At 38.8% G+C, this 19,626-nt stretch overlaps 1 protein-coding gene across 8 annotated transcripts in view; it reads right to left on the reverse strand.

Annotated features, from left to right (window-relative positions):
* Nucleotides 1-2,438: 2,438 nt before the first annotated feature.
* LOC311289754 (NACHT, LRR and PYD domains-containing protein 3-like) overlaps nt 2,439-19,626 on the reverse strand; it is a 37,258-nt gene continuing 20,070 nt past the window's right edge. For all 8 annotated transcript variants that reach the window (XM_084407997.1, XM_084407991.1, XM_084407993.1 and 5 more), the window contains 7 exons: nt 15,451-17,316; nt 13,924-14,097; nt 13,283-13,456; nt 8,048-8,221; nt 4,109-4,282; nt 3,968-4,014; nt 2,439-3,888 (listed from right to left, as the gene is read on the reverse strand). In XM_084407997.1, the coding sequence (XP_084264123.1) occupies nt 3,362-3,888; nt 3,968-4,014; nt 4,109-4,282; nt 8,048-8,221; nt 13,283-13,456; nt 13,924-14,097; nt 15,451-17,219 (3,039 nt within the window). In that variant the 5' untranslated portion in view covers nt 17,220-17,316 and the 3' untranslated portion in view covers nt 2,439-3,361. The remainder of the gene's footprint in view (nt 3,889-3,967; nt 4,015-4,108; nt 4,283-8,047; nt 8,222-13,282; nt 13,457-13,923; nt 14,098-15,450; nt 17,317-19,626) is intronic.

Genomic DNA, 19,626 nt, shown 5'->3' on the forward strand with positions numbered 1-19,626 from the left:
ACCTTGGAAATGGTGGTCCCAGCTCTTTTCAGGTCATTGACCAGCTCCTCCCGTGTAGTTCTGGGCTGATTTCTCACCTTTCTTAGGATCATTGAGACCCCACGAGGTGAGATCTTGCATGGAGCCCCAGTCCGAGGGAGATTCACAGTCATGTTTAGCTTCTTCCTTTTTCTAATGATTGCTCCAACAGTGGACCTTTTTTCACCAAGCTGCTTGGCTATTTCCCCGTAGCCCTTTCCAGCCTTGTGGAGGTGTACAATTTTGTCTCTAGTGTCTTTGGACAGCTCTTTGGTCTTGGTCATGTTAGTAGTTGGATTCTTACTGATTGTATGGGGTGGACAGGTGTCTTTATGCAGCTAACGACCTCAAACATGTGCATCTAATTTAGGATAATAAATGGAGTGGAGGTGGACATTTTAAAGGCAGACTAACAGGTCTTTGAGGGTCAGAATTCTAGCTGATAGACAGGTGTTCAAATACTTATTTGCAGCTGTATCATACAAATAAATAGTTAAAAAATCATATATTGTGATTTCTGGATTTTTTTTTTTAGATTATGTCTCTCACAGTGGACATGCACCTACGATGACAATTTCAGACCCCTCCATGATTTCCAAGTGGGAGAACTTGCAAAATAGCAGGGTGTTCAAATACTTATTTTCCTCACTGTATATATATATATATATATATATACATATATACTGGTATGCCTCATTTGCATATGTAAACATGACATTTCAGAAAACTTGTAATACAAAAAATGTCTGTCTCTATGTAAGAGAAAAACTGGAAAGGTTTTATGGTGATATCTATGACTTAAAAATTGTACCCTATCCACCTGTAGTGTTTCGGCTGTGAATAATGCACCTATTGTTTCAATAACAATTACAAGAAAATGGGACCCTTATTTCAATGTTATACGGTGGATCCTTATTCAGGAGACATTGAACTTTCTAAAAATGTGGTATAACAACTTTTCCTCAAAAATGCCTACAGGGTTACACAATTTTGAAGATTCGGACCTGACTACAACAAGTCTATGCGCTTGCTGTCTGTTTGGTTTCCATGGTGACGCGTCATACACACCGCAGCTACAACAGTGCTGAATGAATGATGATCTGCTTTTATGTAATTTTTCCTTTTTTACATTTGTTAGCTATGGCATGAAATATCTGATATTCCGATTGTCAAATATATGCAACGCAATATATATATATATATAAAACGCAAAGTATTGCAAGAAAAAGGCAAAATGAATGCGATCTTAAGACATTTTTTTAAATACTCGACGGGCCGGATTTAACAGCCTAGTGCCGTACATGGCCCGCGGCCCGTAGTTTGCCCACCCCTGATCTAAATACACGACACGGTCACAATTAGCATGAATATCCCAATGCTCAACACACTCAATATCATAGTTATACATTAAATACATGTACACTCTGGTTTTGGTAATATTTGTAAAAAAAAAACATACTACTTACTAGTGATGTGACAATTGAACTGAGGCGTCGGAGCTTGTGTCGAGAAAAAATGGGCGTGCCAGATGAAGCCGCGATTCGAGGCTTGTGTTGTTAACGTGAAAATCACGTGACTAATGACAAACGAGGCCTCGGTTTGTGTGGATACGTCATCAGTTCGGTCCGAGTGTCGCTTACGGATAAAAGGCGGTTCGAAACTCGCGCCACCTTGTGGCTGTTGTCAGCAGTAGTAGAAGCAGTTGTAGTAGTGTCAGAGAGTCAGAAAGTTAGATAACTATCATTGTCATTGTCGTTATTGTGTCATATATGTGTTAAGTCTGTATATTATTACATTATCAGGTTAGAATAGTTATAGTATATTGTTATTAATTATAGTAGCTATATTATAGTCTTGTTATATTAATTAGATAAGATTATTTGGATTGCTCTGGATTTTTGGATCTGTACTGGACTGCTTTTTGATTTGGATTGCCCTTTTGGATTTGTTTGCTTTTTGTGACCTCTTCCTTTTTCCTGGTAATGGAGCCAGCAAGAAAGAGGGAATCCTCCCCTGTCTGGGCTCAACAGAAGCATCAGTATCCTCATTTATACCAGCTGGCACTGCCATTTTTATGTTCCCCTGCATCCTCTGTTCCTTGTGAAAGGATCTTTTCCAAGGCTGGAGAGATTTTGTCTGAGAAGAGGAATCGTCTAAACCCCAACACACTTGAAATAATTCTGTTTCTCAATAAAAATCTATTGTAATCCTTCCTTCCAGACTATTCTGTTGCAGTTTTACTTAAGTACACTCCCTCCAACATAAGCACTGCACTCAACACAGTGTCACTGTTGTTGTTCATACTGTCACTACCCAAACAATTTATGAATAATTCATTATCTGTGTGTGTGACTCTGCACAAGTAAATTCAGACAGAGAAAGATACATATTTTATATTATACACAGGTAATGGACAAATGTCTGCTCATGTCTTTTTATTATTGCAAATGAAAGGTTACAGACATTAACAGTGAGTACAAAATAATAAAATAAAAATATTTTTATAAAATATACATTGAAGCTGAAGCAATGGCTGAAGCAATGGCCTGCGAGGTCTCAGTGGTTCAGGAAGCCTCATTTTGCCATCACTACTACTTACTGATTGACCAAAAAGGAAACACATTCCACAATCATAGGACCTTATAAAAAGTCAAACGGAATAGCCCAAGAAAGCCATTGCTTCCTCTATCCACATGCTTGCCTCCTTCTTCAGGTATAGTACCTGTCTAAATACTCATCTATGAAGATAATTAGCACCCCCTAATGGTGTGGCAAAACATAACCCCTAAGGTAACAGAGTTAAAGCTGTTACAACACAAAGGTTACTTTACTGTTAAGTGCTTTACATAGAAAAGGAATTAAAATAATCACAACAGATGCATAAGAAATAAAAATATCATGCATAAGAAATAAAAATAACAAGGAATCTGGTTCCAGCTGCAGCTGGCATAATAGCTTAAAGCGAACTCATCGTGCTTTGAGTGAACCACTTTGAAGTGGTATTTCTAAGTGACTTGATCCTAAAGATCTGAGTGATCTGTTAGGTTTATATTCAATGAGCATATCTGGTCCTAGGCCATTGAGTGATTTATAAACTAGTACCGGTACTTTAAAATCAATGTTCATATTTTCTGGTTCTACTCATAATTTTCCAATTCTTTAATATTCTCATATTTACAGATATTATGCTGTTAGGAGCACTGCATCAGAATTTTTAAATTTAAAATAAAATAATTACATAAATCTGAGAAACAGAGTGTGTTTTTGTGTGTTAAAGATTTATACAAATTTAATTTAATTTATTTATTTGCAACATCTCTGTTTTTGCTCAAAGCTTTTCAAACTATAACAGAGACACTGAGGAGTTTAAGCGATAAACCCAAAATCCAGCATAGAGAGACTGAGTAAACGTGGAGGTGAATGTGTGCAAGTGTATGAGTGTATGTGTGTCAGAGAGGCTGTAGAAGGACAGAGTACCGGCTGACACATCCACATACACTCCAACTCTTTTTAAGGAGCCTGAAGGGACACGTATGTCAGTTGACTTTTTATCATGCCAGACAGTGAATCTGTTATCAGAGCAATTCAGACTCCAGGAAAATTCATTAAGTCCAAACTGACAGTCACTCCATCCTTTCCTGTTGATTCCTTTATATGTCACTGATATATCAGCCTCTCCTCTCCATTCAGCCTCCCAGTAACAACGTCCAGAAATACTCTCTCTACACAGAACCTGAGGACACTCATCAAATCTCTCTGGATGGTCAGGATAAGACTGTTTCTCTTCCAAACATGTCACTTTTTTGTTCTCATCAGAAATAATAAGTTCAGTGTTTACTGTGTTTGGATCCAGTGTGAGATTACAGGCATCTGAACACAAGAAGAGAAAACGTTTACAACAACAACAGTCACTAAATATGTGTGTGTGAGTGTGTGATTGTAGACATACATTTTTGTAGTCCTGCTGTAATCCTGAATTCTCCTCCATGATCCACACTATGAAACACACAGTGTCACATTCTGCACATCCAATGCAATCAACACACACACACACACACACACACACACACACACACACACACACACTTACTTGAGTTTGTCCAGTGTGCAGTTTGGATTGTTCATTGTATTAGAGAGCAGCTTGACTCCTGAATCCCCTGGGTGATTGTAGCTCAGATCCAGCTCTCTCAGGTGTGAGGGGTTTGAACTCAGAGCTGAAGACACATAACCACAGCCTTCCTCTGTCACCATACATCCAGACAATCTACAAACACACAGCAATAGTCCACATGACATTAGTTTGTCAATCCGACATCACTATCACAGTGACCTGTTTGGTTAATTTAGTTCCAGATGGAGCTACACTTTCCTTGAATCCATGTGATTTTAGCTTCTTTACTGAAATCAATCAAGCAGTATAAAAACAGTTAAACAGTTTCTTAAGGCGAGACACTACAGGTGAATAGGGTTTAACTAGCAGATATCACCATGAAACTTTCCCAGTTGATTACCTACATTAAGATGAGAAAAGTTTTCTATAATTTAATGTTTAAGTATGCAAATTAGGCTATATCTAATAAAATATGCACTAATTTGCATATATTTAAAAAAACGAAATTGATTATTGGATAAAGCCAGGTTAAAAATCAGAATATATTGTCAATAGCCTTAAAAAAAAGATTTTCGGCATGTTTTTTGGAATAAAATGTTATAGAAATCAGACTAGGAATAATATATTTACAAATCCCTCTGTAAATGTCTTCATAATATAACTAGGTACAAGACCAGAAAGTTTGGTGTATATAGGTGCTACTGAAGTGGAGATTTTGGACTTGGAGTATGAGAGAAAAGTCATTTTGAGAAAACAGGCTTTAACCCTCTGGGGACCAAAAACGCGCCCGCGCGTTTTGCTCGGTTTTTTTTTTAGCAATGAAAATAAACACTAAATGCTCTGTTAATTTTGATCTTTCATTTTCGTGTAATACATCAATCGATCCTGTTCAGTTTCTATTTTTTTTCTGTATACTCACAATAAAAATAAAGTGTTTTGCTTTTTGACAAATAAAGAAAAATTAACATGATGCTATTTCTGCCTTCTCTCTGTCAGTAAACTCCCATTTGAAACGCGTTCGAAAATGATCTATAACTCCGCGAAAATTCTGTCAAACAGGCAAACAGACCCACGGGCATAAAGCTTGAGATCGCATCTTTTAAATGAAGTAATTTATATAAAAAACAAATATTCTCAGCTTCTGTAATCTGTACAAAAAGAGAGCGACTCCAGTCGAGCTCATTACGAGCCATTCAAAAGTAATTTGACCACTCCCCGGAGAGCGCGTGCTATTCAAACGCAAATTCTGAGAACGCCCACATCAGCTGTAAACAAAGCGTGTCGCGATCGAGTGAGGCATATGGCCTACCTTATGGAGAAAAGTTTCCTCAGAACAGTGCTGATATGAGGAGCAATATCTCCTGATATGAGGAGCAGATCCCGCTGAGGAGTGAGGTAGGTTGTTTTCTTTTCTCAAGTGTTGATGTGGAATAACGTTATGGAATAACGTTAGTGTAGGCCTATGCAAACCGCAAAAAGATGAATGGCATTTCTATAATATGACTCGCCTTTCTGTGAGATGAATGAAGGGTACATATTTGTAAAGACTGTTTAGCCTAAATATGAATCGTGCGTCTGTGTGTGAAAGAATAAACTGCTTTGCTATAGCCTACTGAGATGAGTAAAAATCGACTGGAATATGTTGAAATAAAATGTATTTGTATAAGCAACGTATTAAACTGCAAATTAGCATTTATATGCCCTAATATTTCATAAAAACAACGTTACAGTCAGTCACTTGTTGACTAGATTTGGGTACAGTTTTTAGGCTACTGTAGAATATACTGCCACATCAAATAAGCTTTTGTTTAGCAATTTCTGCTCATATCTAACGTTATATATATATATATATATATTTGCTATATTCAAACTAATGAATACATATGATAAAATGTAGGCCTATAATCTTTTTTTCTTTTTCTTTTTTACAAAGAAAGAGTACACTTGAAATATTGTTGAAATTGTAATTATTGTTGTAATTGTAACATTTTTAATAAAATAGCAAAACATATTTACAAGATAGATGTAAGCGAAATCTTAAATGGTCAATATAAGTCTTCTTCTAAATACATCTTTTGTCTCCTTGCATTGTGGCTCAGTCAGTGTCACACCTGAATGAATGGCTAATTATGCAGAGTCATTATGCAGAGTGGGTGGGACATTGTAATCTAAGGTGTAAACTACTCCTCCCCCTCGCATATTGGCTTTCCAAGCAAAACCTGTTTTACACCATTTAAATCAATGTATTTTTTTTGTGAACGATAAAGCAAGACTATTTTCACATAATTTTGAAGCTAGAACTCAAAGGGACAACATCCATTAGTCAAAAGTCTTGTGGACACATATTTAATATGTGTTTTGTGGTCTTAATTCAGCAACTTTCATTTTGATTTTTTCCAATAACCACGCATAAACATTATTCTCTTAAAAATACAAACATCTACATACACGTTGCTCGCATATTATGGTAGCCCTGTTTGTGCTATATAGAGTGAATTTACACCTTTGCCATTAACATGTTTATAAATAACTGAAAAAAGCACAAATGTCAGAGCATGTCAGAACATCTCAAGGACCCCAAAAACAGCTTGGTCCCCAGAGGGTTAAAGATTTATCATCAGCCAATGAGACTGCGCATTCAACCCTTTTACTTTCACAATTGGTTGCTGATAAAAAGGAAATGACCATATTTGGATCCGACAGCATTGTACAGGAGAGAGAGAGAGCTTTCCAGCGGTGCATGTGATGACAGGGTACAGACCGCGATCGGAGCAGCATGTTGATTAAGAACGCCAACGTTTGATTAATTTATGAGAAATCTACAGACGCAAACAGACAAAATGTAGTAAAATAAAGACCTGAATGTGTATTTCTGACTTTTTTTCACCACAAGTCTGAAAGAAGACACGTTATTGAAGACAAATATCCAAAAATCTCAAAACTGACCAGTAAAAAAAACAAACAATGTTTTTGCCTGCCGTGTCTCGCCTTAACTCAAATTTAATATAAGGGCAAGGAAAGAGAGTTTGATATAATCTCTCTATTTCTCTGTTTTAAGACTGTGCTCTGAATGTGCATTGCCCAGTCTCTCTCTTACAAAAAATGGACTGCAGTCTGATTGAAGTATCATTCAAGATGCCCAAACCTTTTGTGCTTATCCATGTTTTTTTTTTTAGACTTACTGTCCTGCATAATCACAGCCTGTTCTGTACTTACAAATCTCTTTAACTGCAGTACTGTAGTGCAGTCTTCAATGCTTGTTGAAGTCACATGAATAAAAAATGTATAGTACAACAATGTATGGCTGTTTAATAGCATTTAAAAATGCATAATGTGAAGAGAGCTTACATAATTGGGACTAGACTGTTTGGCCATAAGATAGCCACATTAAAACAAACTTTTAATACATGAAATGATAGTGAATACATTAAGTAAAAGTGAATTTAAAACACATATGTATATGAAAGATCATGACCATTTAAAAACTAATTTTAAAACAATCATATCAGAACATATTTTTATATAGTTGTCATAAATTGTTTTTGAAAATAAGGCATTACTTAAAAGCCTTAATTCAAAGATTGCAATTCTGTGTCTCTGCGGGTTAATCTCTATAATTCTCTTCTGATTGGCATTACTATTCAAATTCGCTGTATTCTGATTGTATGTCTCCATCATATGCAATACCATTCAGTTTTTTACGTCCTCATTTCGTGTGTAGAGATGTTATTGTGAAATTACTGCATCCCAGATTAAAAATCAGACAATTCATTAAAAAAGAAGCCCAATGTTTTCAGTTAAAGACTAGAGCAAATAAAGCAACTGGGTTATGATGTCATAGTGCAGGCTCCCATGAAATCAAGAGCATAAAGTTACATATTTAATTTGATCAGAGTATTTATCTTCATTCTTAATTACCTGAGTATGTTCAGGAGACAGTGTGAACTCTTCAGTCCAGAATAGAGCAGCTTCACTCCTGAATCCATCAAGGCATTGTTACTCAGGTCCAGCTCTCTCAGACAAGAGTTTAATAATTGTAGAACTGAAGACAAACTTTCACAACACTGACCAGTGAGATGACAGATGGCCAATCTAAAGAAAAATGAAGCAGAAACTAATCATCACCAATGTCAGAAAGATAAGATATAGGGTGTTTACATGACAACAATGTACCAAAATCAGAAAAGATTTTCTTTCGCAGATTTTGTGTACAGACGGCAATGCTGTCAGAACAATCCCCATTCACACAGCTCTGTAAAAACGATTAAAAACATTGTATATTCTACAGCAGGGCTGGGCAACTCTGACTCTCATGAGTCTTTCCTGCAGAGTTTAGCTCTAACCATGGTAAAACTCACGTGCCCGTAGCTTTCTAGTAATCCTGGGGTGTATTCCAGAAAGCAAGGTTATCTTACCGTCAAACATACCCTGAACTCTCGGTTGAGTAAACCAAACCATGCTTACTCGAGGTATGCTGGTTCCAAAAATGCATCCAGAGTAAGTTCATCCAACTCAGACTATATTCATGGATAACACACCAGAAATTCTAAACAGAGCGACAAATAAACGAGTCACCATGGAAACAGACGTTAAGAAAAAGCGCCATAATACTTTCTTCTTCTTTTGTTAAATGTTGATTTACACACACAGTGCATATTGCCACTTATTTGTGCAATAATCTTTCAATCTTTTCGTTTAAAAATCTTTAATCCCTGTGAATAAGAACTATATTGTTTGTTTGATGCTAATTATATAATAAAAATAAAAAGACTGATTAAAATAAATACAGTCAGTACTACTATACTGCAGAGTGTGGTTTGTATGTGTGTATTGAACACTTTATGTGTGTGTGTGTGAACAGTGAAAGAAAGAAAAATCTATTGTACTGGAAATCACAAATCCCACCCAATGTAATTGAGTCAGACCCTGCCATGTGAAAACTATAAATAAAGTCAAGAAGTTACTGAGTTTTTAAGATTATTTATTTGTTATTGTTTTTGTACAAAGATAAAAGGTGAGCTTAATTTTGATGTAGAAGTTCAGAAGACCCTCAACACCTTGATTTTATTTTCACCACAAGAAAATAGTGATTGTTTTGTCTGGTAAGTTTTAGTTGACACAGGTGCTCTCAGAGCCAAACCTTCAAATATGTGATACTTGAGGGGCCTTGTCATTTCACAGTTTGTAAGATAAAGATACGTTTTCACAGCAAGGGAAGCTCTGGAGCTAGTTGTGCCCACTCAGTGAGCACCCGGGTACATGTGAAACTGATGAAGAGTTGACTTCAGAGGATGAAGTCTAGTTGGCGCTGGAGTCTTACTCCTCTGATAGCTCTTGTTCCTCTGATGACAGAACTGTGAGGACACAGAAGAGACAGCAGATCCTCAGTGGAATTAAAAAAATGGGTAGATTCTCTTGTCTTCCACTCACACTGGGACACTGAGCTACAATCCTGCCAAGGGTATGACCCCGGGTCCCACACACCATGCCACTGCCCGCATCACAACTGTGCAGACATCATTCAGCTTCTTCTGGAAAACACCAATTTACAGGGGAGGCGTTCTGTGACAGATTGGATTGATTTCGATTCCACTGACATTCAGGCATACATCAGTCTGCTGATTCTGGCCAGTGTGTACAGGTCCCGAAATGAATCGACAAGCAGCCTGTGGGATGTGGAAAATGGACATTCCATTTTCCAGGCCACCACGTCCCACCGTAAATTCAACCTCCTAAGCTCCACCCTGAGGTTAGATGACAGGATGACACGACCTGTACATTACACGCACGACAAGCTGGCCCTAGTCAGTACGATTCACAAAAAAAGAGAGCTTCCCCCATAGCTAATGCTAACAAGGCATAGAGCACTCCTGTCCTCCCTCTTTGCTTTCTCTATGACGCACACAGCGGTGTCTTATATACCCAAACAAGGGTAAAATGTGCTGCTCCTTAGCACCAAGCACCGCAAGCTGGCTGTGAGCGACACTGAGAAAAAGAAGCCAGTAATCATAACAGACTACAACCGCTGCAAAGGACGTGTCAACAATCTGGACACAGTATGTGTCATTATGCATTAGTTACACATACATTTATTCTTACTGCATAATGCTTTTATTATTCAGTATTTCTTGTAGTTTTGTGAATGATGAGGACAAGAATATTTTGTTTATTTTTATTTTTGCTGCATAGTTCTTTTATAAATCAGTATTTTTTATGCTATATTGCTATATTTTTGTGAATAATGTAGATGTCCTCTAGACCTGGTAGATGTCTCTTCCTTCAACTCATTTGTACTGTGGTCAGCCGTGGATCCCTCCTGGAACCAGGGCAAAACATTCAGACGGAGGGTGTTTTTGGAGGAACTGTGGAAAATGTTTGTAATGCCATAAATGCCATATCTGCCTCCACCATGATAAAGGATCAACAGCAGGGAGACCCAAACACCAAAAAGATGCAGTTAAGCGAGTTCTGCACTGACAAAAATAAATAAATTGCCTGCACCTGCAACAAGTGTGGCAAGCATATTGTTACAGTGTTGGTTTATGTTCCCTGGTGTCCACTAGAGGTCCTCTTTCCCCACGGTGTCATTCACATTAGGAACTGCATTCCCCACAATCCTTGTCTGCACTCATCACTGTTCATTGCACCCAGCTGTTCCCCATCATGATTGTTAGTTTCTGTGTGTATAAATACCCTGCCTGTTTAGTGTTTGTTACATTTACATTTACATTTATTCATTTAGCTGACGCTTTTATCCAAAGCGACTTACAATTGCTATATATGTCAGAGGTCGCACGCCTCTGGAGCAACTAGGGGTTAAGTGTCTTGCTCAGGGACACATTGGTGTCTCACAGTGGATTCGAACCCGGGTCTCTCACACCAAAGGCATGTGTCTTATCCATTGCGCCACACCACCCCACACACGGAGTGTTACGGAGTCCTTGTTATTCGTCACACCACTTTTGAGGTCTGTTTCCGCTCTGGTTTACCTGTTTATTGTTTTGTGTTTGGATTGCTTATTTGGATTTTGATCCCTGCCTGGACTGTTTATGAGTTACAGATTTCCATAATAAAATATCACTGCATTATTGGATCTTCCCTTGTCTCTTTGAGTGTGGATCGTGATAGAAGGACTCCGTCATACAAGATCTAGCGGTATGTTTTCCAATGTCTCTTCCCCAGCCACCGAGCAGGAGAGAAGACAATTTTTGGTCCGATTTTGCGGGACCCGTGGAGGCCGCAGTGGAGGAGGTGGTCGAGAGGAATCCCGACACCATTCTCCACTCTGGCCCCTCTTCGACCCTGGGCTGGTGATGTCCAGCCCAGAGCTCCATCCGCCACTGATTCTGCCTAGCCCAGAGCTCTGTTCGCCGCGGTTCCCATCCAGCCCAGAGCCTGCACATCGCCATCAGAAACGGCGGAGGAGGAGGAAGACCTCCAGCCTCCCAGCCCGCTGCCGTCCCGGAGGCCGTGCCCGAGCAGCCCGCTGTCTTCCTCCGCCCTGCCGGCGCCACCCCAGCGACCTGGCACGTCTGCTGATCCAGAGACTGTTCACGTCACGTCTGCCAATCCAGTGTCTCCGGACAAGATGGCCGCCGCCGAGCCTGTGTCTCCGGACAAGATGGCCGCTGCCGAGCCGGTGTCTGTTCCTGAGCCGGTGTCTGGTCCTGTTCCTGTTCTTGTGCCGGTGTCCGTTCCTGTTCCTAAGCTGGGGTCCGCTCCTGTTCCTGTGCCATGGCTGCCGGAAGGGTCGTCTCCTCCCTGGCCTCCTGAAGGCTCATCTCCTCCCTGGCCTCCTGAAGGGTCGTCTCCGCCCTGGCCTCCCGAGGAAAAGTCTCCGCCCTGGCCGCCCGAGGTAAAGTCTCCGCCCTGGCCGCCCAAGGGAAAGTCTCCGTCCTGGCCGCCCGAGGGAAAGTCTCCGCCCTGGCCGCCAGATGGACTGTTGTCTCCACTCTGGCCGCCCGATGGACTGACATTTCCGCCCTGGCCGTCTGCACAGCCTGCTCCGCCTTGGTTTGTTTTGCCCTAGCTGCCGGCTAAGCTGTTCCCCCCTGTTCCTGTTCCCCTCCATGGACCTGGCAAAGTCCACACAATCACATACTGCAGCTCCTGCTATGAGTGAATTCCGTCTCGCTCACTTGTGCATATGCCTATTATTTCTGTTCTGGGTGTTCTTGAGTTTTGAACAATAAATCTTGTTCTTGATCAAAGTGATCTTGTATTTTTGCTTTATTTCTAATATTTTATCAAAACGTAAAAACTTAGTTTTTATTACTCCTATTACCTCCAAAGTTTTGACATGGACATTTTGGTCCTTTATGGACCTGAGTGGGTTTTTTTAATTTTTTTTATCTGATACTGCATAAAAAATATGAATGCATTAAAATTAATGTTGTTGTTAAACATATTCAATGCTGTAATATTTAGTATATGGAAAATTATTATTATTATCATTTTTATAAAAAAACAACGCTGGTATTGTGTAAAGAAAACGGTGTTTAATGTGTTAAAAATGTGTTAACTGATGCTGGTAAAAAAATCTTAAGTCAGTGAAAGTGAAAGAAAATATTAACGACACTATTTTGACAAGGACATTTTTGTCCTTTATTGAACTGAGTGGTAGTTTTTTCTTTTCTGTCTCACATTGCACAAAAAAATATGAATGCATACAAATTAATATTGTTGTTAATCATTGACATATTCAAGACTATAAAAATCAAAGAAAGAAAATCTGCTTAGCATTTAGTAAAATGAAAATAATTACTATTTTTCTTTTTTTCCATAAAAAAAAAACTGTGGCATTATGTAAACAAACCAGCATTTAAAGGGTTGCAATTCTGAAAATTAATGAATGTTTGGTAATTTTGATTAGAACTGATGCTGGTTAAATAAAATGACGTCAGTTAAAGTGGAAGAAAATATAAATCTATAATATTTTGACAGTTTTTGGACATGGACATTTTTGCCCACTATGAACCTATGTGTAACTTTTTTTTAAATTGATGCATAAGGGTTAAATAAAACACTCTTTTATTTTCTTACAAACAGTCCATTCGTCAGTTATCAGATGCTGCTGATTTAAAATAAAATTTGATCACTACAAAACACCTATTCGTACACATATTTGAGTATATAGTGAAGTGAAAGTCACACCTCAGTATGTTCAGTTGACAGTATGAACTCTTCAGTCCAGTAGAGAGCAGCTTCACTCCAGAATCCTGCAGGTCATTGTTACTCAGGTCTAACTCTCTTAGAGGGGAGTTTGATGATTGTAGAGCTGAAGACAAACTTTCACAGCACTGAGCAGTCAATCGACAACCTGCCAGTCTGAACAAAATAAAGAATTTGGTAATTAAAATGTCAGAATTAATTGACATATGTCATTAAATATTTACATACCTTCCTTGTTAAATGTCTTATACTATCAATAAGCCATCAATCATATTGTATTTGAACCTTTGTATCCATAGCAACTAAGCATTCATAACCAAGCGTTCATCACAGTTTATATCTGATTTATAAGGGATACTGTTTTCCACACAGAATAGATTTGCTACAACATGATAGGCCACACATTTAACTATATAGGTCACACGTTGCAGAAACGCTTGAAGCCACCTGAAAATTTTTATCATATTTAAGTAGTGAGCATGCAAATACACCAGAGCAGTTACAATACAGTAAAATAACTCCATTATTGACATATAATAATAAAAATATTCCTAATTATCAGCCAGTAATACATTGACTGCTCATAGGTTGTGCATGTCTAATAGTGAATGTGAAGGTTAAACCTTAGTATGTTCAGTTGACAGTGTGAACTTATCAGTCCAACTGAGAGCAGCTTCACTCCTGAATCTTGGATGTCATTGTTACTCAGGTCCAACTCTCTCAAATAGGTATTTGATGATTGTAGAGCTGAAGACAAACTTTCACAGCACTGATCAGAGAGACCACATCCAACAAGCCTATTACAGAGGATAACAATGAGGAGAGGGATGTTAAAATGTTTTCAATGTTTTGTGCTTTTAATGATCACAAAGCTTTCAGTCCTGGTCCTGGGGGTCCATAGAACTGCATATTTTAGGCGCTTCTCAATTTGAAGGCTGCATCCACATCAGAGGTGGAGTGGTGGTGGTGTTCCCACAAAGCATATTTAAACTGTCTGGACGTTCGCTTCATGAGTTCTTGTCACCCAGCAGTAGTGATTAATTGACTGTGTTGCTGATCATACTGTGTGTAAAATTGGACTATTTCGATTTATGTACTAGAACGCAAGCCTTCCAGTTTTCAATACAGAGACCCAGGTAGGGAGGATGTTTCATGTTTCGTCTGTCTCTTCCCTGTGCCTATAGTGGCTTTCACACAGAGTAGTTATAGTAACTTAGTTATAGGAACTATCCACCAGATAGACCTGAACTTTGAATGGACGTATTTCTCCAGGAACAGAATTGGGCACCCCTGAGCTGTCTCTGACTCAGACTCATGACAGTGGATCTTGAGGGCCAGAGTTAAACAGCCCTGTTCTAGTGTTTAATGCTAAGAAGGACACAAGCCTACAATCCTCAGAAGGACTGATATAGGAAGGATGCAGCCTCAATATTGTGGAGCCTTCTAATTGAGTACAGTATGTCTTCATTATTTAACTTCTTAAGTGGAAAGTGCCCCAAATGGGACTGCAGTTAAGTTTGGTCTCTTTTTAAAACACCTAGTTCAGATCTTTAGGTCAGGGAACTTAACTGAGTGTGTCAGATAAGACAGACATACAAAATGTGCAGTATGTGGGTCCCCAGGGCCAGGATAAAAAAAAACTGCCAAAGCTAATAGCCTACACTGTTTGACATGAAGCTCTACAAACACTAATGATTGATACATTAGCTGTCTGAAAACCCTAACCAAAAGTAACCCAATACATTAGATAGAGTCCGAATATGGAGGTGAGCTGAAAGTATGTGATGCAGAACAGCTGGAGACTTGTCATTCTCATCACTGTTGCATTTAAACTCAAATGACACTGGTGTGCCTCCAGAAACAGGGTTGGGAAACAAATGTACTAAGTAATACTAAGTAAAATTGTGTGCTTTATATTCTGACTCTGAGATTATAAACAGTTTCCACATGGCTGTGCTTCTACGGTTTACTCTTTAATGTGCTTCAAATGTTTATATCCTTTCCGCTTCAATACAAATAGGATAAATGCAATTATTTCCACACTTGTATTCTATTAATAAATATAGGGTTATTGTTCTATAGATTAATTAGTTTGAATCACAACTAAATAGAAATATGTTTATTTTGTGATGCCATGAATGAATACTCACAGAGCTTTTCTGCAGTTCATCACTGCTGGTATGAGTCTCCATCTACCCTCATCTGATGTGTTGTATTTCATGAGGTCAAACTCATCCAGCACCTCTTCTAACATCTGAAGCATATAGGCTATTGCTGAGCAGTGAGCAGGAGAAAGTTTATTTTCTGAGTGTGTGCCTGATTTCACAAATTCCTGAATCTCTCTGTACAGAGTCTGATCATTCACTTCCAGCAGACAAAGGAACAGATTGATGGATCTGTCAGCTGAGAGACCATAACTTCCTTTGATTTCATCTTTAATGTACTGTGTGGTTTCTCTAATGCTCTCTGAGCTGGTCTCTGTGTGTGTCAGTAGATCCTTTAAGAGTTTCTGATTTGACTCCAGTGAGACACCCAGCAGGAACCGCAGAAAAAGATCCAAGTGTCCATTTTCAGTCTGAAGGGTTATATCAACTGCCGATGATAGTAGTGCAAACATGTTTTTCGTAGATCTGTACTTCTCATGTTTGTCATTCAGAAACAACTCCAGTGGCTCCATGTTCTTCAACAGATGGCAGTAAAACACATAGAATGCAGAGAGAAACTCCTGAACACTCAGGTGTATGAAGCAGTAGACTTTCCTCTGATGAATTGCAGATTCCTCCTTAAAGATCTCAGTGCAAATCCCAGAATACACTGAGGCATCAGTGACGTCTATACCGCTCTCTCTCAGGTCTTCCTCATAAAACATGACATTGCCCTTCATCAATTGTTTGAAAGCCAGTTCAGCAAGTTTTATAATCACTTCTCTGTTTGACTGCAGGAGTTTCTCAGGATCTCTTTGTTCATACTTCTGAGTCTTCTTGTTGATCTGAATGAGCAAGAAGTGGATGTACATTTCAGTCAGAGTTTTAGGGATTTCTTCACTCAGATCTTCTTTCAGGAGCTTCTGAAGCACAGTGGATGAGATCCAGCAGAAGACTGGTATGTGGCACATGATGTGGAGGCTTCTTGCTTTTTTAATGTGTGCAATGATTCTGGTGGCTTGATGCTCATCACTGATTCTCTTCTTGAAATATTCCTCCTTCTGAAGCTCATTGAATCCCTGAATTTCAGTCAGACGGTTGATATATTTGGAGGGGATCTGATTGGCTGCTGCTGGTCTAGAGGTGATCCAGATGAGAGCAGAGGGAAGCAGATCTCCTTTCATGAGGTTTGACATCAACAGACTCACTGAGGAAGCCTCAGTAACATCAGTAACTTTCTCACTGTCTGAAAATATCAGTGTCATTCTGTTTTCATCAAGTCCATCAAAAATGAACACAACTTTACACTCCTCATAAATCTTTGAGTCAAGATCTTTAAGTTCAGGATGAAAGTCCACCAGAAGATTGTGAAGACTGTATTGATCATCTCGAATCAAGTTCAGATCTCGAAATGGAAGCACAAACATGAAATCTACATCCTGATTGGCTTTTCCCTCTGCCCAGTCCAAAACAAACTTCTGCACTGAGACGGTTTTTCCAATTCCAGCAATGCCTTTAGTAAGAACAACCTTTATTGTGTCCTTCTCATCACATACTGGTTCAGGTAAGGATTTAAAAATGTCATTGCAGAAGATTTGAGTGTTATGCGAGTTCTTTAATCTGGATGTTTTCTCCATCTGTAAAACCTCATGTTCTTTGTTCACTTCTTCAAACTCTCCCTCTATGATGTACAGCTGTGTGTAGATCCTGTTCAGGAGGGTTTGATTCTCTTCAAGTTTGATTCCCTCGAATAAGGTCTCATACTTGTTCTTCATGGTGATTTTGTGTAGGTCTTTGACTTTCTGTAGTTCATTATTTACTGGTTGGTGAGAATCCTGCTGCAGGTCTTCAATCTGATAATCTCTATTCACACTGCAGAAACAAGAACAACAACACAAAGAATGAATGAGAGCAAGATCTTCTAGGAAAGCCAGCTGTCATTTAAAACCAGCTGAGATATAATAAACAACTCTTTTTAAGAATGTTTTATTCTTCAAATAACATCTCACAAATGTCTCTTCGTATTTGTTTCAACTGTGACAGTGTGTTTATAAAATGATGACTAACAAGCTCTTATATTCTAACGACCTTCACTCCTGCAGGAACTGATACAACAGAGTGTTGCATGGGACAAGATTTGATTGGTGAGTGTGGGTTTGGGCAGTAAGACACGTGTGTGTGTGTGTGTGTGTGTGTGTGTGTGGGGGGGGGTGTTGTGAGAGACAAAGCAAAAAAAACAACTAAATTAAAATGAAAATGATTTACTGCCACAAGCATAGGCAGAGTATTGTGAAAGGCTTAGGCTTCTCCTGTCTGCTGCTGCTTCTGATTGCATTTAGAGTTAAACCTGCTAATACATTCTGGTCTAGTGTCAGTTCCCTTTTGAGGGAACTCAAACACTATGGGGAAAGCCTCAGTGTGACACGTGTGCAACTATCCCAATCCTGATTGGTGCTTTCACCTCAGGAACCAGGAGCCCACTTTGCAGCTTCTTCTGTCCCGAGTGAGAGGTGAATATCGTGAGCATCAAGGCAGGGGATTTAGACAGAGATGGGGGACTCGAGTCACGACTTGACTCGAGTCGCAAATTTAAGGACTCGACTTGACTTTGACTTGAGATCCAATGACTCAAGACTTGACTTGACTTGAACTGTATGACTCAAGAATGACTTGATATACATTTTTATATTGTTACGACCGCAGCCATAACACAAGAGAGGACATAGACAACTCAGCTCGTACAATAGGGGATTTATTGCCAAAATGATATAGACATAACGATAGGAAAATGAACCGGGGTAAGACACAACAAGAGACCACAGAACCGCCGCCGAACACCCCGCCCGCCGCACAGATTTGGCCGCTTGGACTTCTTATGCCAAACATACAGGATCCACAGGTGCCGGCATTCAGTCCTTAATAAAACAAAGACACAACATACTCGCCCCCTAGAGGACAAACAGATCATAACTTAGAACAAACGAATCACAAATACATAAATACGTAAGATATATAAATCATCGCAACATCAATTGATGAACAAAATGAAAGCAATGGAACCATTGACGCCAGTCATCAGATTCTGCGCGATTGCGTGACACTGCACAAGCCCAGAAAAAACATACATCGCGATGAGCGCGCCAAATACAAAAACATCTCCCAGCATCGTTTCTTTTTGGATATAAACACTAGAAATTGACCATATTCATACAAGAAGATTCGCTGTACGCATAATAACAGGCAAGGGATATCGGACGACCATCACAACCTCGAACAGTCGAACTTCATTCACCAAGTAAAATTAATTCTAAAAGTAGCCTAAGCTATGCCTTGTTTAACCTGTTTGTTATAGTTAATTTGACTATCTTTAAATCTAGAGAGAATATTGGTCAAAACAGCATGCCTCTTTATACACAATTATGTTTTCAAATGTAGCTTAATGTTGTCAATATTCAAATGATAATTAATGATGGCATATGTTTTGAATAACATTTGCCACATTTTTTTCCAATCATGCTTTAAAGCCAAATATGTCGTTCTTTCCAATGACGAAAAACAACATAGAAAACTGTTAATGTTTTGTTGTTTTATGTTTCTCTTAAAGCAGGGTAAGATTATCAGAGGGTTGGGGGCAAAATGCCAGCAGAATTAATAGGCACCCAAAATTCAAAATGTGGTGGTAAAATTGCCCTAGTATGAGTTATTTTTATAATTATAACATATGATATTAAAAAAAATATTTCCAGAATATTGGCGCGATTGCAAATGTGATAATGATTTTATAAAACAAAGAGTGTGATGTGACATTTTAGACATAATATTCCAAATATTCTCTGTTTTTGCTCTATTTCTCCAATAACAATAGTTCCAAACAAGCCACAGAAAGAGTTATGCGTATTTGTGATTCAGTGCCATAGTTGCTTAGTTCCAGAACGAATCTGCCGTTTTGAACAAATCAGTTGAATGAATGCTTCTATGACTCGTACATTAAGACGGTGATTTGGCGCCACCTATTGGCGGTTTTAACTTCATAATTAAAAATACATAACTTATTTAAAGGGGATGCCAGTTTGAAGAATGCCATTTGGTGGCATAGGAACCATTATACTTGAATTGTGAATTGTTTAATACCTTTTAATGGTCTTCTGCAATGTTTGATACATATTTATTTTTTCATGCTTT

This window comes from Rutilus rutilus (genome assembly GCF_951802725.1).
Source record: "Rutilus rutilus genome assembly, chromosome: 4".
In the NCBI taxonomy this organism is placed as follows: Eukaryota; Metazoa; Chordata; class Actinopteri; order Cypriniformes; family Leuciscidae; genus Rutilus; species Rutilus rutilus.